Source organism: Heterodontus francisci, chromosome 36 (assembly GCF_036365525.1).
Source record: "Heterodontus francisci isolate sHetFra1 chromosome 36, sHetFra1.hap1, whole genome shotgun sequence".
NCBI lineage: Eukaryota > Metazoa > Chordata > Chondrichthyes > Heterodontiformes > Heterodontidae > Heterodontus > Heterodontus francisci.
In genome coordinates this window covers 9977939-10002377 of record NC_090406.1, presented here as the reverse complement: position 1 = coordinate 10002377, position 24439 = coordinate 9977939, and the positions used below count along the sequence as shown (strand labels likewise).

At 41.6% G+C, this 24439-nt stretch overlaps 2 protein-coding genes across 6 annotated transcripts in view; one reads left to right on the top strand and one right to left on the bottom strand.

Annotated features, from left to right (window-relative positions):
* haus8 (HAUS augmin like complex subunit 8) overlaps positions 1–12332 on the bottom strand; it is a 40426-nt gene extending 28094 nt beyond the window's left edge. For all 3 annotated transcript variants that reach the window (XM_068016146.1, XM_068016147.1, XM_068016148.1), the window contains exons 1-4: positions 12282–12332; positions 7249–7436; positions 4075–4105; positions 2413–2618 (exon numbers count right to left, since the gene is read on the bottom strand). In XM_068016146.1, coding sequence (XP_067872247.1) covers positions 2413–2618; positions 4075–4105; positions 7249–7436; positions 12282–12310 — 454 coding nt within the window. In that variant the 5' untranslated portion in view covers positions 12311–12332. The remainder of the gene's footprint in view (positions 1–2412; positions 2619–4074; positions 4106–7248; positions 7437–12281) is intronic.
* A 530-nt stretch (positions 12333–12862) lies between these two features.
* Positions 12863–24439, top strand: part of ncln (nicalin) — a 47768-nt gene continuing 36191 nt past the window's right edge. For all 3 annotated transcript variants that reach the window (XM_068016144.1, XM_068016143.1, XM_068016145.1), the window contains exon 1: positions 12863–13188. In XM_068016144.1, coding sequence (XP_067872245.1) covers positions 13014–13188 — 175 coding nt within the window. In that variant the 5' untranslated portion in view covers positions 12863–13013. The remainder of the gene's footprint in view (positions 13189–24439) is intronic.

Sequence of the window (24439 nt, the reverse complement as noted above, 5' to 3'; positions counted from 1 at the left end):
CAGTATCCTCAGTAAAATCCGACAAACTGACTAGTGAAACAGTCACTGGTGCAACATGCAACTTTTACATTCAGCTCCTTTAAACACGACTGCACCGAGTTGCACCTGTGTTTCAGGTCATGAAAACTTGCTATAACTTACAAAGCAAACTTTAATAGTGCCAGCACCATATTATCTGAAGGAGATCAACAAGATTCTGTGGTTGTTGGAGGTCAATCATCCGAGCTCCAGGACATCGCTGCAGGAGTTCCGCAGGGTAGTGTCTTAGGCCCAACCATCTTCAGCTGCTTCATCAATGACCTTCCTGCAATCATAAGGTCAGAAGTGGGGATGTTCGCTGATGATTGCACAAATTTTCAGCACCGTTCGCGACTCCTCAAATACTGAAGCAGTCTGTGTAGAAATGCAGCAAGGCCTGGACAATATCCAGGCTTGGGCTGATAAGTGGCAACTAACATTTGCGTCACACAAGTGCCAGCCAATGACCATCTTCATTCAAGAGAGAATCTAACCATCTCCCCTTGACATTCAATGGCATTACCATTGCTGAATGCCCCACTATCAACATCCTGGGGGCTACCATCGTCCAAAAACTGAACTGGAGTAGCCATATAAATACCGTGGCTACAAGAGCAGGTCAGAGGCTAGGAATCCTGCAGCGAGTAACTCACCTCCTGACTCCCCAAAGCCTGTCCACCATCTACAAGGCACAAGTCAGGAGTGTGATGGAATACTCTCCACTTGCCTGGATGGATGCAGTTCCAACACTCAGGAAGCTCGACACCATCCAGGACAAAGCAGCCCGCTTGATTGGCACACCATCCACAAACATTCACTCCCTCCACCACCGACACACATTGGCAGCAGTGTGTACCATCTACAAGATGCACTGCAGCAATGCACCAAGGCTCCTTAGACAGCACCTTCCAAACCTGCGACCTCTACCACCTCGAAGGACAAGAGCAGCAGATGCATGGGAACACCACCACCTGCAAGTTCCCATCCAAGTCACAACATCCTGACTTGGAACTATATCGCCATTCCTTCACTGTCGCTGGCTCAAAATCCTGAACTCCCTTCCCAACAGCACTGTGGGTGCACCTACCTCACATGGACTGCAGCAGTTCAAGAAGGCAGCTCACCACCACCTTCTCAAGGGCAATTAGGGATGGGCAATAAATGCTGGCATAGCCAGTTGTGCCCACATCCCATGAATGAATAAAAAAAAAATTCAGGCAGGAACTTCTGAATGAGGGAGAACAGTTTGGAACTGCTTTGGGATGAAAAATAACTTTTCTGTGTGAGATTACATCATGGCATCTGCTGAAGTTATGTAGCCTTTTTTCTTGCACCAACCCCCTCCCCATCCCCACACTGAATCCCTCCCACACTGCTTTCTGGTATTATTCTCAGGATGTGGTCAACATAGCCAAGACCACATTTATTGTGCCCCCACCTCCTTCAGAAGATGTGGAAGGACTTCTTGATGATAAAGGGAATATTTTTTGCAACTGAGGGGCTGGCTAGGCCAGTTCAGAGAGCATTAAAAGGCCCATGGTGTGGTACTGAAGACATGTGCAGATCTGACCAAGTTAAGGGGTGACAGGTTTCCTACCCTGAAGGAGGACATTAATAAATCACTCAAAAACAATCCAACATTTTACATGATAATTTTTTCTATTACTCGTCCATAAATAACCAAATTTACTGAATTCAATTTCACAACTTCCCACAATAGGATTTGAGCTAGATTACTGGATTGCCAGTCCAGTATAATATGGATTATCACTAGCAAACCTTTTTAGGAATTCTGAAAGAAAATACAAAAGTTTCTTGATTTCCACCCAGTGATAGCAAGGATGGAAATATCAACTAGTGATAATGCTTAACAAGTTAACGTAGGAGGCAATACAATAAATGCAGTCAATGGAATTAAACATCAAGGGTTGCACATAACAGGTGGCTGATCAGATACCACCCATTTTGTACTATTGCCAGAGACAAATTTCTACCCCCTTTTAAGAAAAAAGTTTTAAAAGTAATTCAGAGAATTAAACTAATGAACATTTATATAGTGTCTTCTACACCCTAAAGATGCTTCAAAGCCAACAAAGTACCTCTGAAATGGTACTGTTGTATTGTAAGGAAATGCAACAGCCAAGTTGCACACGGTAGAAATCAGATAAATAAGCAGATAATTGATTTCAGCCGTATTGGTTGAGGGATTCCCTCAGTACTTGACTAGATTATGTGCTCAAGTCTGTGGAATGGGGCTTGAATCTGTGACCTTCTGGATTAGAGGTGAAAGAGTGCTACATACAAGGTCAACATAGAAAGCACATTCTTGCCTTTAGACTTTTGCAGACTGCACAAGAGAAAAGACCGGGTAGTACCCTGAATTGTAACACTTACACTTCTTGTGAGATGCGTTTTGAGAAGAAACACGTGGTTTTGGTGTAACATGTTGGAATGCTTCACACTGGTTCAATCGCTGCCTTGTTGGAGTATGTGTCGGAGCCGGTCTCTGACAAGGTACTGCAGGCAAGGGTGACTTAGGTGTGGTGGCCAAATATAGTGAATCATTCAGATTAGGCACACTCTTTGAACTCTTAAGCAATCTGGAAAGAAAAAAAGATCTTGGATTTAAGTTAAGTCTGCCAAACCTTCCTTGTATCAAATAATACATGTATCCAGGAGCTCCAACAGGTGACTTGATTGGAAGCAGTTGCACCTGAAGCAACAATTTTTTTTTTTCCTTCCTCTTCACCAATTTTCCCCCTTCTCTCCAGAAGGCATTTACTCTTGCAATACAGCTTGGTCATGCTCTCGTGCCTCAGGCAAGACACCATTTTATAGGCAAATCTGAACAGTGAGTACTAGCAAGCTACTCCATCACAAATTACATCAGTCAAGGTCAATCCCATCCTCACCTGTTGTCGAGACATGTGTACTTCCAGCAGGAAGAGACTTTGATGGACAGCTATCAGGAGTGGAAATCTGAGATGATTTTCCTCTCCCTAACCCAGATACACTGAAGCCAATTGTAAATCCCCTATTGCTGAACTCCCTCCCTTGCACCCTCTCCCCCACAAAACAACCCAAGCCTCCCCCCACCACACCCCCACTCCAGTAAGCTAGGATTCAATAAAACTGAGTATTGACTAGTTCGAGTCGGAGGTCTGACAAATCAGGAAAACAGCAATATACTTAACATCCGAGATACAAATTAACTATTTTCCTACAAATGAGCAGGAAGCCATTATATTTTTACTAGATATTTTTGAATTTGCAACATTTGGTAGCCCTTTCAGCAGTTTTGTTCTCAAAACTCCACAAATAGCTTTTAAAAGGCTAATTTCCTCAGTTTCAATTATATTGTAATTGAAGATAAAATGTAATTTGTAAATACAAATGACAAAAATCAGCTCAACTTTAAAAAGCAAGTGGTCATGGAAGCAACATCTGGTGAAAAAGGTGGAAGTTGTTTGGACATGGGTATTCTTAATAGAATGCATGTGAAAAATTCAGTGACAATTATAGTATTATACAAACATATTTAATATTTAACAAAATCAGTGTTGTCAGTGGGTTTATTTACTAATACACTAGAACAATTCTACTGAAACCAATGTATTAATATTGTGCACTACATTTGTGATGTAAATTAATGCAATGTTTCATACTGCTCCACTAACCGTGTAACCATTAGTACTGCCCCTAATATTAGAGTTGTAGTGCTCACTCTCCAGAATAACCAAAATCCATATTTACACCACAAGGCACATGTACAGATGGCCATCTGGACAAGTTTTATACTCACTTGGATGAAACTCATGCGCAGTGAGATCAATCCAATGAGTGAAATGCTTTAGAAATCAGACTAGAAGTTGGAGATCAGCAATGAAACTTAGTTCCAGTAATTTTATCCCTTCTATCTTTTGTTTCTCAACAGTGGCAGCTCTGGCTTTCTACATTTCACAACAAAGATCATTTGCAATACAATACAGTTGAAAGAATTATTTTGTATACTAAATATGCATCCAATGAAAGAAACAATGGGACTATAATACTTACGTGCCAGATCCATTTGAATCCTCGTTTAAAGCTGTAATTTAATAAATCACAATTACACTGGTTCATTCCATATTCAATTTTTTTTTCAGAAATACATAAAAAACCAGATCAAAAAAAATCAGATTTCAAACTGGATTGATAATTAGACACAGTAAAATATAACGCAAGCACTGGAGAGAGATACACATACAATTCTGGAAAATTGTTAGAATTCCTCAAATGATTACACTCTACAACTTCAGCACTGAATACCAAAGCACAATTTTATATATCATGACTGCTGTTACAATTTTCTTCCATAGTTTTGATGTCTAGCGCTTCATTCTTTCAATAAAGATGACAGATTAAGACAGACAAGGCAAGTCTCAAGTGATTAAAAAATGCTCCCCTATAAGAAATCTCATCATAAATTGTCAAATGTTTACTTCATAAGATCTAGGTAGATCTCCTTCTCATTGTTACACCACTCGATGATATCAGTGAGCACTGGAGCACTTCCATTGAATGCAGAATACCCAGCCAGTTTTCCTCAGGTCAGGAGGCTCCATATTGGGATTGGTTTGTAGTCTGCTTCAAATTCAGTGCCTTCCCCACTCCACCCCTATATGCTTCCAGTACAGCAATGAAGCATATACCTAATGATTACAGTACTGGATTAGGAACCCAGAGGTCAGAGTTCAACTTACACAAAAGCAATCATAAAAATCCACCAGCTCACTAATGACCTTTGCAGAAGCGAACCTGTCACGCCTACACGAGTTTGACAAGATGTGGTCGACATTCATTAGATATTTTAAAGAAAATAGATACATATATGTTTTCAATCTAAAAGGTTCTCAAAATTACCCCCTAGATTTTTATTTGTCTTCACCCATTACTGAAGCTGCATTGTTGGAGTACGCATTACATCACGAGCTGGATGTACATGCCCCTTGTCATCCCAGATGAAATTCTTTTGCCTTTTTTGTGCAGTCAGTTGAGGTACTAGGTGCTGAGAGCGCTGTTCATGTGCCTGTAACTGCATCAGATTGTTCTACCATCTAATATTAAAAAGTGAGTGACATTTCCCCAGAGTCAGCAGCTTTTTCTCAGTACTGTTTTATCAGCTGAATGATCCATTGATGCTAGTACACGTAGGTTGCTGAAGTTGTAAATCGGGGCTGTTGCTGCAGATTTACAATGTTATTGAACCTATTAGTCATAGTTACAGTTCAATAGCCGGCAGCAATTGAAGTGCGCATATTGGACCGATTTCTTGAAGATAGCACAGAAAGCTCCCAAACTGAGGCAGAGGCACGCATCAATAAAAATTTAATCATTCATAGAACATAAGTCTCAGTTCTCATCTCCATTGACAGATAACACTTCTAATTTCAATATGCTTCCCTGAAGGTGCAAGTGCTCGACTGATTCCATAAATACAGGCAGTCACCAGTACCTGATCCATGTAGCTAATCTTCATACTTGAGGCTAGAATGAGAGTTTGGTCAAGCTGCAGCTGGATCATTGATCAGCAAATAAAGAGTAGGAACCCTGGTTGATTGCCCCCCTCCCTCATAGTCCAAGGCTGCAGAGTTCAACTAACATCCAACTACTGCCTTGGCAGAGATCAGCTAGCTTACAGATTTTTAAGCTACGGTGCAGTAAAGGAATGGTATGAACGAATGAATAGTCAACAGCTATGTTGCTGCAATAAGCACAAAGATTTGGAACTTTTCACAAAGAGATGCTCCAAGCCTTGTGTAATTTTCATTGCAGATCTTCAGGAATTGAAGCTGTGATGGTGTTAGCCAGAATGTGAGCTGCTGCTTAAAGCTCAATTTCACACTTTTCATATCAAGTTAGAAGAACAGTGCAGGTGCCCATATGCTCATTCCATCTTAAGCTTATTTTTTTTTTTTAAAAACACCTCTCACCACCAAAATCTACTGTTTGATGTGTAAATTCTAAGTGAATTATGCCCACATGCCCAATAGGATGGTTGGTAGCCAAATAAGAACTACGGCAGACAGGAGGCATTATATAACTGATTGTGGAGAAAGCAGAGCAGGAAAGCCAAGTATAAAAGAAATTGGGGGGTGAGGAGCAAATGAAGGAAGATGTTACAGGAGAAAAAAAAACATGAAATATTTGCACATAATAAATGAAAGGAATGTACCAAATAAACCCAAAAATCAGTATTCTGCATGGAGGTGAGGAAGTTGGGTCAGGTTACTTGGGGCCACATTTTGGGGAACTTCTGGTGTGCCACTGATTTAGCACTTAAAAGTGGGAGCATTCTGGTTTGTGTTAAGTAATTGATACAAAAGCAAGTAAGAGAATTTAATGTAAAACAATTCTGAATATACAGTTTGCAAAAACTTAAAACTACATGCTATCCCTTAATGACAAAAGTGCAAGGGCATGGGAGAAGTTCCGAGCTAGGATATCAAGATGATATGCTTTTGTTCAAAAAAGGAATACAAGTGCTTTGAGCATTTCTCACTTGACATGGAGTAATAAGATCTTAAAAAATGTATAAACAAAGCACAATCCACCAATGCATTCCTTGAGAAGTTAATATTTGAGACAGTTGCCTTAGAGAGCTCAGAAAATATTTCATTTGAGCTGGTGCAGGGGACATATTCCACTGGCTTCCTCCGTCCTTGCCTGTTAAGTAAGTGATTGCTGCAGAAGCAGCCCCAATGTAATCCACAAGGCAAAAAAAAAAAATGCTGTACCCAACTCAGCGATTTAATGCACTTCTCAATGTGGTACAGAGGCTAGAAAGATAACAGCTTCAGTCCCTGCGTCTGCGCTGAAAGAAATATCCTCATCTAGGGCAGGAGTACAATTTGTCACAGCACCCCTGGGCTAGGGTTTTTTGGGGGTGGGGCTGCGGGGTTAAGATTCAGCCAGGCTCCCGCTTCTGAACCCTACTGTAAAGTAAATGTGTAGAGAATTATGAATAAGCATTGATCAAGAACTGGATATTACTCAACTGAAATGCTCTTCATTGTCGAAAAGCCAGGTAATATTCACTATCAAGGTTCACACAAACAGCAGCAACTTGGCAGGTATGCATCAGAAGGCTGCCAGGACCCAATCAACTATATCACAGTGCAAGCCACTGACTCAGGAGGGGACAGAAGAAACTGGGAATCAGGGGAATGGGAAAAGCATGCTATCACTTACATTTACGTTGTCCAAATGAATCTCTCCGCTTAAGACTTGGTGTAGTAGGCTTGATGAACAACTGCTCTGATGCAACCTGCATTGTTTTCTGTTGAGAAGATTGCACTGACGTATTGCAGGACGACTTTGGTTCCGTCTCAGATCTCAAATGCTTACTGGTAGTCAGGTTTGCTGATCTTTTAGAGACCCTTTTAAAACAATCAAGTCACAAAAGTCAAGATATAGTACATGGTGATGGTTAGGGCAGCACGGTTTTGCATGAACTTAGTCTAAGGTAATACAAGCAGCAATGCTGGCCTCTCGATTTTAAAGGAGACCTTTTTTGGTCTGGCGGAGGCATGGAAAGGTCGAATCTATGCAAAAGCACAATTCCACTTCCCAAAAGAAAGTATTTAACCACCATTGTTGAGTACTGCAGTTACTTAGCGTACACAAAGACTGGCAATGCTTTTTTTTTAAAAAAAGCTTACATCAGTTAGTTGGCAGCAAACAACTCAATGGCTGCAGGCTTAAAAATAAAAATCCACCTTTCAGTTAGTATGTATACATATTTATAGAAAACTCCCAATAGGCATTGATCATGGAGATTCCTCAGCAAAGCGGCATCACAAACAACTGGCTCAAGCTACAGAACAGGCCTTGAAACTACTGGAGGTGTTACTGAGCAATGGGGGGGGGGGGGGGGGGGGGGGAGGAAAAAGAGTGAGCATGGATAGAAACTGAAGTAACATTGAGACTTCAGAAGACTCCACATCTCTATTTGTTCATTTTCAAACATTTACCATTGGTTCAAATGGTGACGATCCTTGAAGAATTAAGTTTCAGTTCCATGGGACTGTGCCTTACTTAACTAGAAGGTACAGACTGCCAGTGATTAAAATATCACTGTAACTGCACAACCAGTTAGCAAATAAAAGTCACTTCCTCTGCTCAGATATTAAACTGATGTTCAGATTTTGCACTTCCCCTATAGATTACTATTTGGAACTTGAAGTACAGGTTGGCTGGTTACATTCTTTTGGCAGAATGTAATGACAGAAATTCAATCTCTATCAAAATCAGAAGAATTTGACTAAGCAGGTGCTACAGGATGGCTTTCCAACTTCAATGCCTTTTCTGTGCCACTAGAGGTCCACAATGAACTACATAAATGCTATGACTTCCTCTAGTGACAAAAGGACATACTGCAGTGAATTCACACTGCTTCAGCATAAACCCACACAGCTGCCAAATAGCTGAAGGAATTTCATCCACCGTACTAAAATATATTTAAAGTGCAATTATTTAAATATACATCTACATTTGATACATATTAATGCATATTCCTGATTATCTTTCTTAAACCATGCTGCACAAAAAGTCACTTGTGTGCTTTTACACTTCCAAGAGCTCAGAGCACAAAGGCTAGGATGCAACTCAGCAAATGTCATTTATAAAAAAGGAAAAAGTTGAGATTTCAAGCAAGCAACAATTTCAAAATGTGTGAACTGATGAGAATGTTGAATGTGCTCAATGCATTGTGTAATGCATATGCCCAATTAAACATAATTGGCATTGCAATAATGTCCTCTTGCCTTCTCTTACAGATATTTGGTCATATAACTCACAGCAACTATATAATAGTAGCTTTGGGTCAGTCATAGTCACATTAGCAGACTGAACTTGGTCCAAAAACATGGTGTACTTGCATGTGCTGGCAGAAAAGGGACAGTAATGGTGGGAGAACTATTCCAATGCTCTCCTGGCCAGCCTCCCATCTTCCACCCTGCTTAAACTGGAGCTCATCCAAAAGTCTGTTGCCTGTGTCCTAACTCGCACCAAGTCCCATTCATTCATCATCCCGATGCTCACTGACCAACATGGACTGTTGGTCCAGGAACGCCTCAATTTTAAAACTCTCTACCTTGTTTTAAATTCCTCCACAGCCTCACCCATGTGTACCCAACTTCTTCCAGCCCTGTAACTCTTCAAGCACTCTGCATTTCTCCAATTCAGGTCTCTTGCGCATGCTTGATTTTTAATTGCTCCAATCAGTCATCTGGACTCCGAGCTCTTGAATTCCTTTCCTAAACCTCTCCATCTCTCGCTTCCACCATCCTCTCTTTCTCCTTTAGATACACCTTAAAACTTTTTTTTACTACTCTTTTACCAAGCTTTGCTCACGTCCAAACATCTCCTTACATGGCTTGGTGTCAATTTTGTTTGCTAACACTTCTGTGACGTGTCTTGGGATGTTTTTCCATGTTAAAGATACTATATAAATGCAAATTTTACTTTTTATTCTTCTGCCTGTTTCACAAAGATTTTAGCTGTTGTGGCCAATGCTCCAGCCTGTTAGGTCTTCATGTGCAGAGTCACACCATCTCAGCTTCAACGTGGTACAAAATATTTTTCAAACAGTAACTATTCGATATTTAGGTCCTATCCATTATTGCCATATAATTGCCAAATGCATTATTAGTAATGAGGAGAAATAGTTTGCATTCAGTAATAAAATACATTCCACTGCAAAAACTGTCCTGCATACAAAATAAGCACACAATTTCATTCATCAACTTTCCCTCCTTTCAGGGAGGGGAGGAACACACGAGCACTTCAGCATTTAAATAATGCAGCATCTTTCACTCATGGAGTATTCATTCAACAGGTTCCTGTGCCACTTCCGTCAATAAGATTACCAAGGTCACCTGTTTATAAAGCAATTTAAATCTTTAAAACACCATTAGAATACTAGAATTACACATAATGAATCCTAGAATGCCATAACCAGTAGCCCCGCTAATTGCCTAAACCTCATAGTGCCATCCATCTGACTGACTGCTACCGTCACACCTCTCAGTTTTGGACCAGATACTGCACTTGCCAGCAGGTTTAATCAGGCTGCTGAATTTTACAGGACAGATGGCACAGCTGCCACCTTTGCCAGATTTAATCCCAGCCCCTGCACAGTTTACAATTTCTCAGAATATTTGACATTCTAACCGCCCCGTACATAAAAAAATTTTCCTGACTTCACCCTTTCTTCTTTTAGTCTTTCATGTGGCATCAAATTAGTAACACAATCTGTGTAAATAGTTTTGTCTTATTAAAGTCCTTCAGAATCAGGTCTCTTGATAAATGAAAGAACTCATTAAGCCTTTCAATTACTATAGAAAAATTGCTGATGCTGGAAATCAGAGATAAGAACAGAAAGTGCTGGAAATACTCAGGTAAAGCAACATCGGTGACCCTCCATCAGAACCCTGGTTTATCAACTTGAAATGCTTACTCAGTTTCTTGCTCCACAGATGCTGCCAGATCTATGGCATATTACCAGCACTTTCTGTATTTAAGCCTTTCAATTAACTTGAACAAAGAAAACAGGCAAAACTCAAGGCTAATACGAACCCTATTCTACCACCTAGTCGGAGTTTAAAGTGAACTCAGTTTTGGAGCACTTGAAATTTCTAAAGCATATATCAGACTGCAAAAGTCAGATTTTTTACTTCAAAATTCACTCCTCTTTCTCCTTGTGGTACAATGCACCTTATGATGCAGATACACAAGCTTGACCTTGACCCTCATTCCTTGCCCAGATGCAGACCACCAAACATCTGGTAACTAGCTTTCCTTAACAGACAGGATTTCCTGAATACTTCAATTCAAACTCCAGCCAAGATTAAACTCTAAGATCAACACTGTTCCTATTTTAAGTGTTGCTCTGGCTTGGAGATAAGCACTCGCATGCAAGAAAATCAAAACGTCTTAATTTTTTTCCAAAAGCAAAAGATGCTAGAAATCAAATTTAGATTTGACAAAGGTGTTCAAAATCATAAGGGGTTTGCACGGAGTTCATAGGGTGAGACTGCTTCCACTGGCAGAAGAATCCAGAACCAGAGGGCACCAATTTAAGATGATCAGCAAAAGAAGCAAGGGCAACATGAGGGAAAAACTTTTTTTTTTTTATAAACACTGCGAGTGATTAGGATCTTGAACGCACTGGCTGAGAGAGTGGTGGAGAGAGATTCAATCGAGGCCGACAGAAGAGAATTGGATAATTATCTGAATAGAAAAAAAATATTGCAGGGCTAGAGGGAAAAGGCAGGGGAATGGGACTAGGGGAGCCAGAGAGCTGGCAAGGACACAACAGGCCAAATTACCCCCTTCTGTGCTGTAACCATTCTATGATTCATGAAACAAAAACAGAAAATACTGGAAAACCCATCAATTCTGGCAGCATCTATGGAGAAAGAAACAGTTAATGTTTCGGATATGTGCCTTTATCATTACTGTCACAGATCTGAAATGTTAATCCTGTTTCTCTCTCCCCAGATACTACCAGAGTTGGAGTATTTCCAGCATTTTCTGATTTAATTTCAAAATATTTCAGACTCACAAAAACAGTTGTACATGTCATAGAAAGTTTTAATTCATTGAAATAAGGACTTGAACATAGAACTGTACAGCACAGTACAGGCCCTTCGGCCCACAATGTTGTGCCGAACCTTTAACCTATTCTAAGATCTAAGTAATTACCTACCCTTCATTTTACTATCATCCATGTACCTATCCAAGAGTCTCTTAAATGCCCCTAATGTACCTGCTTCTACTACCACCGCTGGCAGAGCATTCCACGCACCCACCACTCTCTGTGTAAAGAACCTACCTCTGACATCTCCCCGAAACCTTCCTCCAATCACCTTAAAATTATGCCCCCTGGTAATAGCCCTTTCCACCCTGGGAAAAAGTCTCTGACTATCCACTCTATCTATGCCTCATCATCTTGTACCCCTCTATCAAGTCACCTCTCATCCTTCTTCGCTCCAATGAGAAAAGCCCTAGCTCCCTCAGTCTTTCTTCGTAGGACATGCCCTCCAGTCCAGGCAGCATCCTGGTAAATCTCCTCTGCACCCTCTCTAAAGCTTCCACATCCTTCCTATAATGAGGCGACCAGAACTGAACACAATATTCCAAGTGTGGTCGAACCAGGGCCTTGCATGCAAGAAATTCAGCAAAAACTCAGAAATCAATTATTAACCATTGATTTAACTCACAAAATGCTCCTTCGACTGTTAGCCGCCATTTTTAGATCAAAAACTGCCGCTTTCCCCTTAAAAAGAGGAAATCCCGCCTCTCGCTGCAGCTATTGGTCTATTACCTAAGCGAGTGTTCCCTTTTCCACACTGCTATTGGTTAATATCCACGCCAATCATGCAAACACCCGCCCCTGCTCTACCGAGCTATGATTGGTATATTGCCCCCGCCTTGTCCATCAGTTTTCCATTTTTGATTGGACAGAATCGACGTCAATCATTGCAACGGCGGAGCTATTAAGTACGCATGCGAAAGTGTGAAACTAATTCCAATCCAACCCCCTATAAAAATTATATACGCGTGCATTTATTTCTCAGTGAGAATCAGGACGCTTTTCTTTCAAACATAGGGCAAAATACAACATTTGGCCAGCCATGGCAAGGTGACCGGGGAGGAGGGTTGCATATGATTGACAGGCATCCTACCCATACAAAAGCCGGTTCTGAACTAAATTATGCTAATATGGATCACCATCGGCCAATCAATATGAATAAGGGGCGGGGATAGCCTTTAGGCCCCTGAGGTGTTTGTGTCATGCCTGAAGGACCTCCCCACCGGTGATCAGTGACAGTGAGTGTGGAGGAGGCTGAATCAAGGATCAGAGATTTTATTTTTTTAAAAGAAGTATTCTTTGTTTTTTTTAAAGATATCATATATAAAAAAGAGGGACTTCTCCAGAAAAAAATTCCAGAATGTTCGAAGAAGCGAGTGAAGTGTTTGACAACATGTTCAAGGGATCTTTCCCGCTGACTTTCATAGTCTTCATCCCCGCGGTGTTGATCCTGGTCTCCCCGCTCCCCATAGAAGCGGCCCACGAGTTCACAGTGTACAGGATGCAACAGTATGACCTGCAGGGACAGGCTTATGGTGAGTATCTCACCTTCTGTCATACACCTTTAAATGATATTTCTGTGCTGTAACCATTCTATGATATTCTAAGCTATCAAACTCATTGGAAAGTGGTGCAACGCCCACTATAGCGACTGGAGATTGTGCCGGAAACTTCCAAGAGCTGTTCAGGACTCTGAAAATCACAGGAGAAAGGGTGTTTGGGGGGGGGTGGGGGTGGAGACCTGATGTTCTCCGCATGCTTTTGTCGATTTCCAGAGACTTGAGCACAAAAATCTAGGCTGACACTCAATGTAGTACTGAGGGAGTGCTGCACTGTAGTTTTTCGGATAAGACATTAAATCGTCTGCTCTGTCAGGTGGGCGTATAAGATCCGATGACACTCTTTTGAAGAAGAGCAGGGGCGCTATCTCTGGTGTCCTGGCCAATGTTTATCCCCAGTCAGTATCAGAAACAGATCTGATCTTTATCACATTGCTGTTTGTAGGAGGTTGCTGTGTGCAAATTGGCTGCTGCGTTTCCTACATTACAACAGTGACTATACTTCAAAAGTACTTCATTGACTGTAAAGCATTTTGGGGCATCTTGAGGTAGCGAAAGATGGAAAATAAATGCAAATGTTGCTATCACACTGGAGTATGGTTCCAATTCTGCCACCAATTGGTCACTTGTTGAATATCAACCAGTGTTTATTGGGGGGGGGCGGGGGTGATGGCAGGCTATTTGACTGTAGTGGGCATCAAAGCTGAGTATCATTCTGTCTCGCCTGATGTCCACACAGATGAACTTGCCTGCAGGAATCACCAGCAAGTGAACAGGAACAGAAACCTAGCTGAGGCCAGTTGTACTACTATTGCTATTTTAATCCGGTAGCAATGTGAATTTTTCTGTTCCCATTTGCACTATAAAATACATCTAACCGTTCACCTCTAGGTGTCACCTCAGTTCAGTTAGTAGCTCTTGTCTTTTAGTCATGCGATTGCAGATTCACGCGCATGTCACGGTTTGAACGCAAGCTCGAATATCATTCGCCAATGCAATGTTGAGGGAATGCTGCTTTGTTGGAAAGGGCATCCTAAAGATAGTGACCTGGAATTTTCTGCATGTTTGAGTCCATGTACATACACAGAGTACAAATCACAAGAAGCCTAAAAGATTGTGGAATTTTGTGCTCAAATACGATAGCCCAAATCTCCTTAATCTTTTATAATTGTTTGTTGATCCCTGTACCCATAATAATGGGCCTATCCCTAAGTTAGGGAGCCTTATACACGTTTCCTGAAATTGCCTTTGTTCAGAAAGGTTCTTCAAATTATGACCAGATTTTCATCTCCAACAACTATAACTTGTATTTATATAGCACTTTTCACGACCACCAGACATCTCAGGTGCTTTACAGCCAATGAAGTACTTTTGAAATAGTCACTGTTGTAATGTAGGAAAGACGGCAGCCAATTTTCAGACAGCAAACACCCACAAACAGCAATGTGATAATGACCAGATAATCTGCTTTCATGATGTTGATTGGGGAATAAATATTGGCCTGGACACCAGGGATAACTCCGCTGCTCTTTGACATAATGCCAAGGGATCTTTTTCACTCACCTGAGAGGCTGGCAGGGCCTCGGTTTATTGTCTCATTTGCAAAATGGCACCTCTGACAGTGCAGCAGTCCCTCAGTACTGCACTGGAGTGTCAGCCTAGATTTTTGTCCTCCAATTTTTTGAGCATTTAAATAAAGATGTTCTCACTGTGGCATGCTCTATATTTTCTGGGTTTTTTTAAATACATTTTTATGGCATTTATGTAAGTCATATTAAAAATGGAAAAGTTTCCCCGATTGCAGGCTCTTAAATATGTTCTGCCTAATGTGCATACTTAAAGAATAAGTATATGGCGTGAGTTTGACACTTTGCCTGGGCCCCAATTGTTAACCCTCATTTTACATTTGGGTGTATTCTAACGAAATTTGCAGGTAAATTGAGCATAACTTGAGGTTAGAAGAATGGCCGCATTTTCAAGTTTAACTATTGGGTTGCATCCACAGAGGAAATTCAGGCCAAGGTGTAAACCGAGGTTTGTTTGCTTTGTTGCACTGGATCGGCTGCGTGTTAAAGATCCCATGGCATAATTTGATAGAGAGCAGGGAGTTTTCTCAATGTCTCAACCAGCACCACTAGAAAGAAAATCAAGTGAGATTCATCTCATTGCTTTTTAGTGGAACCCTACTGGCACAGAATGGCTGATGCATTTTCTTACGTAACATTCATTGCAGTTCAACAGTAACCTACAGTGAACAGTACTGAGAGATATTTTAATCTGATAGAACAGTTGCATAAATTAAGCATTATTAAATTTTGTCCTTCACAAACATTGTGATGAGAGAGTATTTTGCCTTGTGTAAAGTCGGGAGTGAGACATTGGTTACACATCTGCTAGTGGTGGAGTGAGCCGTTTGAGATGATGAACTGAGTATTTTACAGAATGTTTCGTAGTTTGTGTGATTTATTATTTCTTTAACATATTGACTATTAACTAAATAGACTTAGTGATAATATGGGTGGCCACCATGATTAAGGTTCTCCACCTTTTACCAAGTCCAGAATTGAACTGAGCAACAAAAGGATCTTTGTTTGAGTTCAGAGGTTTGCTTTGTTGCTGCTGATAAATTCATTGACAGTCTAATACCTGCACGAATTAATGTCTCCATGTAATAAGCCATAGAGGTATGACAGCATAAAGAGGCTTTTTTTTAAAAAATCAGTCCATTATTGTACATTTTTTAAAAATCTCCATATATACAGAAATGTTAAACACTGGACAGCTGAGAACCTTAGTTCTCATACTTACTCTGCACATTGACTAGCTGGTCCCATTCGTGTTCCATTTCTGGTTAAAGGAACCTCGGGTCAAATTTCAGTCTAAACCAACCATTTTATGTGTGGAATTATGCAGTGTGACTCTCCATGATGACAGGTAAGGCTATTTCATATTTCCACCATCCACAGAGGGTAGTCAATCCCTGGCCTAGTGAGTACAGTGGTAGAATGTTCCACTTCCAAAACTGGGTTTAAATCAATCTCCACTGGTTTAGCATGTAGAAGGACACAACTTGGAAGGACACAAGGTTGAAAGGGATGTCACGTCACTGTAGGGAGAGTGACCTGTAATAGTATTCACTGGGTGTACATGCTACTATTGGAATGCTCCAAGTAATGATATCACTTCTTGCTGTTAGATCTGAAGGTCCCAGGCAGCATTGACTTTGCATTTATAACTAGTATAGGCATGGCACCTACCCACAGAGAGAGCCTCAGATAAACAGGCCACAGGCTAGAAAACCTACTGGGTTTGTTATAAGTGATGTTGCAATAGTAACAAATACTAAGCTAGAATTTTGGACTTCTGACCAAGTGTGTTTAAATCCCTGAATCCACCAATTTTCTGTCTCTGGCATCTCCAGCTTTTCATGTGATCTGTGTGTGCAGGTGGAAGGTGGGTAGATTCTCCCACCTCACCTAATAAGGACATGAGACTGAGATAGGTACAGAGTAAATTATTGACTATATGATGCCAAGTTTTTTAAAATCGTGTTAGTGTTTTCTCAATTAAATTTGGCAATTTAAGTAAGATAGTGTACAATTACCAAATGAGAATTTTCTCCAATTACTCACTAACCTATTAACAAGACGTTTGTTCAGTTCGCAGCCCAGAATGGAAAGTTAAATAGGTTCTAAGATGTGTAGAACTGTGGTGTTTAGCTATAATTGTAAGACTAATATGAACAAGAAGTTTAGATGGTGTCTTAAGCCAGCAGTAATAATATCTTAGGGGAGGGGGCATTTGTCATCCCTGTGGACCTGCTACTATATGTGCCTCTCATTCTTCACAGCCTGCCTACCTATGGAATGTTGACTTGAGCTGAGATTCAGACTGTTTAATTTGCAGCATTTTCTGCAACAGGCCGACATAATACCTCAGTTGTTGATAGCACAGTTGTTGGTTCTGCCTGTGAAGTTAAACAGCGGCTCTTGGCACCATTTGAGTTGGTTTGTTGTTTTGAGTCTACCTGTTGATGGAGTGATCTCTTGCTCATCCAAGCATATCTGCAAGGGAGCTTTAGCATTCCTGGTCCACGTGGGCTTGACCCTAACTTTGGAGATAAATGCAAGTTCTCAGGATGTCGATAACCCTGTCAACACTGCAGTTATTGCCCATCCCTGGTTATTCTGAGAAAGTGGGTCCTGCTTGTTTTTGTGACTTGAGTTGTTTGCTTGATCATTTTGGGCCGCATTGAGTCAACCACATAGTGTTGGTGTGTAGCCCAGACCAGGGAGGTTGGCATGTTCCCTCCCCTGGAGGACACTAGTGAAACAATGGAATATTTGCAACAATCTGGCAGCTTTCATGGTCATTTTTTTTTCCTGATGTTGATTTCCCATAGTAGAGTTGGAATTCTCAGCTTCTGGTTGGTTGCCGATCTTCTGCACTACCAAACCTCACGTGAATTAATCCTGTTCTTCCACTATTACCTGTTGCAAAGTCTATCCATTCCAGCTTCATCAGCAACTCCGGGTCTGTTACAAATTGAATATTAGGGAATTTCTCTTTTGTTTGTTGCACTCTTTTTAATTGTAATTTTTGGTCCCACAGTTGAAGTTTTTTCTGCTTATGGAAATGTCTAACATCCATTTGTCAGACTCCCTGAGAAGTATATTTGAAAACAAGAAAGAAAGAGCTTGTCTTTATATAGTGCTTTTCCCATCCCAAAGTGATTCATACACAATTTGTTGCATTTTAAGTGTGATCACTGTAATGTGGACAAATGCAGCAGTCAAATTTCACACTGTGAGGTCCCGTAAATATCAATGAGATAATTATCTGTTTTTGGTCGTGCTGGTTGAAGGATGAATGTTGCCCAGGATGCTGGGAGAAATCCCCTGTTCGTCTTCAAATAGTGCCACAGGATCTTTTACATTCATGTGGACAGGTAGCTGGGGCTCATAAGGTTTAATGTCTCGTTCAAAAGACAACACCACCAGCAATGCATCACTCCCTCAGTTGCACTGAAGTATCGGCCTCCATTATATGTTCAAATCCTGGAATTAAGCTTTTTAGCACAGATGCCACAGTGTTACCACTCTTTAAGGCTAATACTTGATGGGTCACGGTATACAGAATCACTGGCATAAACCTACATCCGTCACAGAATTGTTGCAGCATTCTTGAAAGTGATTTTCAAACAGTATACTGATTGGGATTGCGATTGAATTTTAAGCCATGTGAACAAAGCTTGAGAAGTTTGATTGCTACTTGAACCATTGGAGATGAGGCATTGAAGTCTTAACATCACAATTTTTCTTTTCAAAAGGAAATTATAATATCCATAGTCAGGTATTTTTGTTTGGACACAACTGTCAATGCCAGAAATGATGCACAATGATGTGTGGCTTAGATGCGTGACAGTATCTATGCTGAAAGATTGATTGTGATATATTCACTGTCATTTTGATAAAAAATGGTTTGTAGGTGGAGTCGTACAACTGTGTGTATATATAATGTAAAGGTATATACCCACGTTCACATCATCTCCTGTGGCCATCCTCAATTGGAGGAAATATTGCATCTTTTAGTTGCATTTGTTAAAATAAACAAAAATGGCAGATATTGGTGGGAAGCCTGATTTGCAGTGTTGCCTGTTAGAGGTAAAAGGCACATATTACCGTTGTATTTAAGGAATTAGCTTCTAGGCATTGTCAATGTAACAAAAGCATTGCTAAATTGGGGCAACGGGAAATAGGCGTGAACTTTTGAGATAGCAGATCTAATTGTAAAGCACAAGAATTGCAACAGATCTGACACTGCTGGTAATATTAGTAAGAGCAGTTTGACGTAATGAAAGATATTGCACACTTGGCATATTGCACACTATTAAAGTACATTGGCTTAAGTATAATATTTTCCTCCCTAGAGTACTGATAATTTAAATAGGCTGCTGACACTACTACACTATGTCTTGTAGACATTAATGTTATGCTTTCCTGGATAGAGTTGCACAATTGAATAAATACATTGGCAATCTAGATATTGAAGAACATTATTAGTCCTGATATTGTAATCCCTGATGTCTGAGTGAGAAGGTTTCTTGTTAGCTCCTTAACCCATTTTCAGTTAATCCATCACAGTTACTGTAATTATGGATTACTGTATAGTGTGAGAAAAGCAGATGGAGCTTAGAACACCAGATGGAAATTACATGAAATGGCCTCCTTTCCCATTGTGAACTATATAGACAGAAAATATTGCAGGTTCGTGCGGTTTACAATAACTTCAAGAGTAACATAATGAAGCTTTATAACTTGCTGAAGCCTATTGTATTTATTATTGAGACACCAAGCATTTGCAGCAATCTTCAGCCAGAAATGCCGAGTTGATGATCCATTTCGGCCCCCTCCTGAAGTCCCCAGCATTACAGATGCCAGACTTCAGCCAATTCGATTCACTCCGCATGATGTCAAGAAATGACCGAAGGCACTGGTTACTGCAAAGGCTATGGGTCCTGACAATGTTCCGGCAATAGTACTGAAGACCAGTGCTCCAGAACTTGCCGCACCCCTAGCCAAGCTGTTCCAGTATAGCTACAACACTGGCACCTACCCAGCAATGTGGAAAATTGCCCACGTATGTCCTGTACACAAAAAGCAGGACAAGTCCAACCCGGCCAATTAACGCCCCATCAGCCTGCTCTCAGTCATCAGCAAAGTGATGGAAGGTGTCATCAACAGTGCCATCAAGCAGCACTTGCTTCGCAATAACCTGCTCAGTGACGCTCAGTTTGGGTTCCGCCAGGGCCACTCAGCTCCTGACCTCATTACAGCCTTGGTCCAAACATGGACAAAAGAGCTGAACTCAAGAGGTGAGGTGAGAGTGACTGCCCTTGACATCAAGGCAGCATTTGACCGAGTATGGCATCAAGGAACCCTAGCAAAACTGGAGCCAATGGGAATCAGAGGGAAAACTCTCTGCTGGTTCGAGTCATACCTAGCTCAAAGGAGGATGGTTGTGGTTGTTGGAGGTCAATCATCCAAGCTCCAGGACATCACTGCAGGAGTACCTCACGGTAGTGTCCTAGACTCAACCATCTTCAGCTGCTTCATCAATGACCTTCCTTCAATCATAAGGTCAGAAGTGGGGATGTTCGCTGATGATTGTGCAATGTTCAGCACCATTCGCGACTCCTCAGATACTGAAGCAGTCCATGTAGAAATGCAGCAAGACCTGGACAATATCCAGGCTTGGGCTGATAAGTGGCAAGTAACATTTGAGTCACACAAGTGTCAGGCAATGACCATCTCCAACAAGAGAGAATTTATGCCATCTCCCTTTGACATTCAATGGCATTACCATCGCTGAATCCCCCACTATCAACATCCTAGGGGCTACCATTGACCAGAAATTGAACTGGAGTAGCCATATAAATACCGTGGCTACAAGAGCTAGGAATCCTGCGGTGGGTAACTCACCTCCTGACTCCCCAAAGCCTGTCCGCCATCTACAAGGCACAAGTCAGGAGTGTGATGGAATACTGTCCACTTGCCTGGATGGGTGCAGCTCCAGCATCACTCAAGAAGCTTGACACCATCCAGAACAAAGCAGCCTGCTTGATTGGCACACCATCCACAAACATTCACTCCCTCCACCACCGACGCACAGTGGCAGCAGTGTATACCATCTACAAGATGCTCTGCAGCACTGCACCAAGGCTCCTTAGACAGCACCTTCCAAACCAGCGACCTCTACCACCTCGAAGGACAAGGGCAGCAGATGCATGGTAACACCACCACCTGCAAGTTCCCCTCCAAGTCACACACCACCCTGACTTGGAACTATATCGCCGTTGCTTCACTGTCGTTGGGTCAAAATCCTGGAACTCCCTTCCTAACAGCACTGTGGGTGTCCCTACCCCAAATGGACTGCAGTGGTTCAAGAAGGCAGCTCACCACCGCCTTCTCAAGGGCAATTCGGGATGGGCAATAAATGCTGGCATAGCCAGTGACGCCCACATCCCATGAATGAATTTTTTAAAAAGCCAAAAGGCCAGGACTGACGCTGCAGGACATTACCAAGGTGGAATGAGTATGAGAGAAGTCTTGAGTAAATCAAGAAGTAGGTGATGTCAAACATGGGTTTGAAAAGGCTGTGGACTTTCGGCTGAACAGAGCTATGGAGTTTCATTCTTTTGAGATCCTGAAAATGAAGGTGCAAGAAAGCAGTGGTCAATTTAGAATAGACAGTGAAGGTTATGAAGGACAGAGGGGGTGAAGGGTTGCCTATCAAAGACAATTTTTCCCCCTGAAAATGCAACACTTTTTAAGGTGTTGAATATTAGAATAATTACGTGGTTAACCATCAACTTTGAATATAAAGTCCATAATGAATTTTAAATACATATTTTTTATTGCTGTTAGTTTAGTTTTTGAGAAATAGTGTATTTGCTTACAAGAGCATCCTGAAGGGTGAGGGTGAACAGCCAGCAGTCGTGGTCCACATTGGAACCAACGACATAGGTAGAAAGAGGGATGTGGTCTTGCAGTCAGAATTTAGGCAGCTAGGGAAGAAGTTAGCAAGCAGGGCCTCAAAAGTAGTAATCTCTGGATTACTCCCAGTGTCACATGCAATTGAGTATAGAAATAAAAGGATAAGAAAGATGAATGCTTGGCTCGAAAGATGGTGCAGGAGGGAGGGCTTCAGATTCCTGGGACATTGGGACTGGCTCTGGGGGAGATTGGACCTGTACAGGCCGGACGGGTTGCACTTGAACAGAGCCAGGACTGAGTTCCTTGCGGGACGTTTTGCTAGTGCTGTTGGAGAGGTTTACATAGAAACATAGGAAATAGGTGCAGAAGTAGGCCATTCGGCCCTTCAAACCTGCTCCGCCATTCATTATGATCGTGACTGATCATCCAACTCAGTAGCCTGTTCCCGCTTTCGCCCCATACCCTTTGATCCCTTTAGACCCCTGAGCTATATCTAACTCCTTCCTGAAAACATACAATGTTTTGGCCTCAACTGCTTTCTGTGGTAGTGAATTCCACAGGCTCACCACTCTGGGTAAAGAAATTTCTCCTCATCTCAGTCCTGAAAGGTATACCCCGTATCCTTAGACTATAACCCCTGGTTCTGAACTCCCCCACCATCGGGAACATCCTTCCTGCATCTACCCTGTCAAGTGTTGTTAGAATTTTATACGTTTCTGTCAGATCCCCCCTCACTCTTCTGAACTCCAGCGAATATAATCCTAATTGACTCAATCTCTCCTCATACGTCTGTCCCACCATCCCAGGAATCAGTCTGGTAAACCTTTGCTGCACTCCCTCTATAGCAAGAACATTCCTCCTCAGATAAGGAGACCAAAACTGCACACATTATTCCAGGTGTGGCCTCACCAAGGCCCTGTATAATTGCAGCAAGACATCCCTGCTCCTGTACTCGAATCCTCTCGCTATGAAGGCCAACATACATTTGCCTTTTTTGCCGCCTGTTGCACCTGCATGCTTACCTTCAGCGACTGGTGTACGAGAACACCCAGGTCACGCTACATATTCCCCTCTCTCTGTTTATAGCCATTCAGATAATCTGCCTTCCTGTTTTTGCTACCAAAGTGGATAACCTCACATTTATCCACATTATACTGCATCTGCCATGCATTAGCCCACTCACCCAACTTGTCCAAATCACGCTGAAGCCTCTCTGCATCCTCCTCACAACTCACCCTCCCACCCAGTTTTGTGTCATCTGCAAATTTGGAGAGATTACATTTAGTTCCCTCATCTAAATCATTAATGTATATTGTGAATATCTGGGGTCCTAGCACCGATCCCTGCGGTGCCCCACTGGTCACTGCCTGCCTTTCGGAAAAAGACCCATTTATCCCTACTCTTTGTTTCCTGTCCACCAACCAATTTTCTATCCATCGCAATACACTACGCCCAATCCCATGCACTTTAATTTTACACGCTAATCTCTTATGTGGGACTTTGTCGAAAGCCTTCTGAAAGTCCAAATAAACCACATCCACTGGCTCCCCCTCATCAATTCTACTCGTTACATCCTCGAAGAATTCTAGTAGATTTATCAAGCATGATTTCCCTTTCGTAAATCCATGCTGACTCTGTCTGATTCTACCACTGTTCTCCAAGTGCTCTGCTATAAAATCTTTGATAATGGACTCTAGAATTTTCCCCACTGCTGACGTCAGGCTGACTGGTCTATAATTCCCTGCTTCCTCTCTACCTCCCTTTTTAAATAGTGGGGTTACATTAGCTACCCTCCAATCTGTTGGAACTGTTCCAGAGTCTATAGAATCTTGGAAGATGTCCACATCCACTATTTCTAGGGTCGCTTCCTTAAGTACTCTGGGATGCATACCATCAGGCCCTGGGGATTTATTGGCCTCCAATCCCATCAATTTCCCCAACACCATTTCTGTACTAATACTGATTTCTTTCAGTTCCTCTCTCTCACTAAGCCCTGTGTTCCCCAACATTTTTGGTATGATATTTGTGTCCTCCTTTGTGAAGACAGAACCAAAGTATGCGTTTAGTTGGTCGGCCATTTCTTTGTTCCCCATAATAAATTCCCCTGTTTCTGACTGTAAAGGACCTACATTTGTCTTCAATCTTTTTCTCTTCACATATCTATAGAAACTTTTATAATCAGTTTTTATGTTCCCCGCAAGCTTGCTCTCGTACTCTATTTTCCCCTTCTTAATTAATCCCTTGGTCCTCCTTTGTTGAATTCTAAACTAGTTTGGCAGGGGGATAGGGACAGCACAGACATGATGGGCCAAATGGCCTCTTTCTGGTGCCTTAAACTTTCTATGATTCGAAGATTTGCTGTTATAGGAATTCAGTTAAAGTGGAGAGCTGGTAGGGTTGTTCCAAAAGTGACAGCAGCAATTTTTTGTCTAAGACCGGGTATCCTCTGAGGTGCTTCTTGCTTTCTTGTCATCTTAGACCAATCTTTTTTAATCTGTGGACCACTTAGGTGGGGTAAAAAACCCTGTGGACCACCTACAGGTCCCACCCCTGCTGCTTTCACTTGCCACTGCAAAAAAAAACCATCAGAATTAATGGAAACTTAAGGAAACTAGAAATACTTCACTGGTTTTTCGCTACTAAACGTAATAAATTTATGTGAATCAATTTTTTAAATTAAATATCAGTAACTTATTCATGCCAGAAACAAAAGTATAGACATTTTCATATTA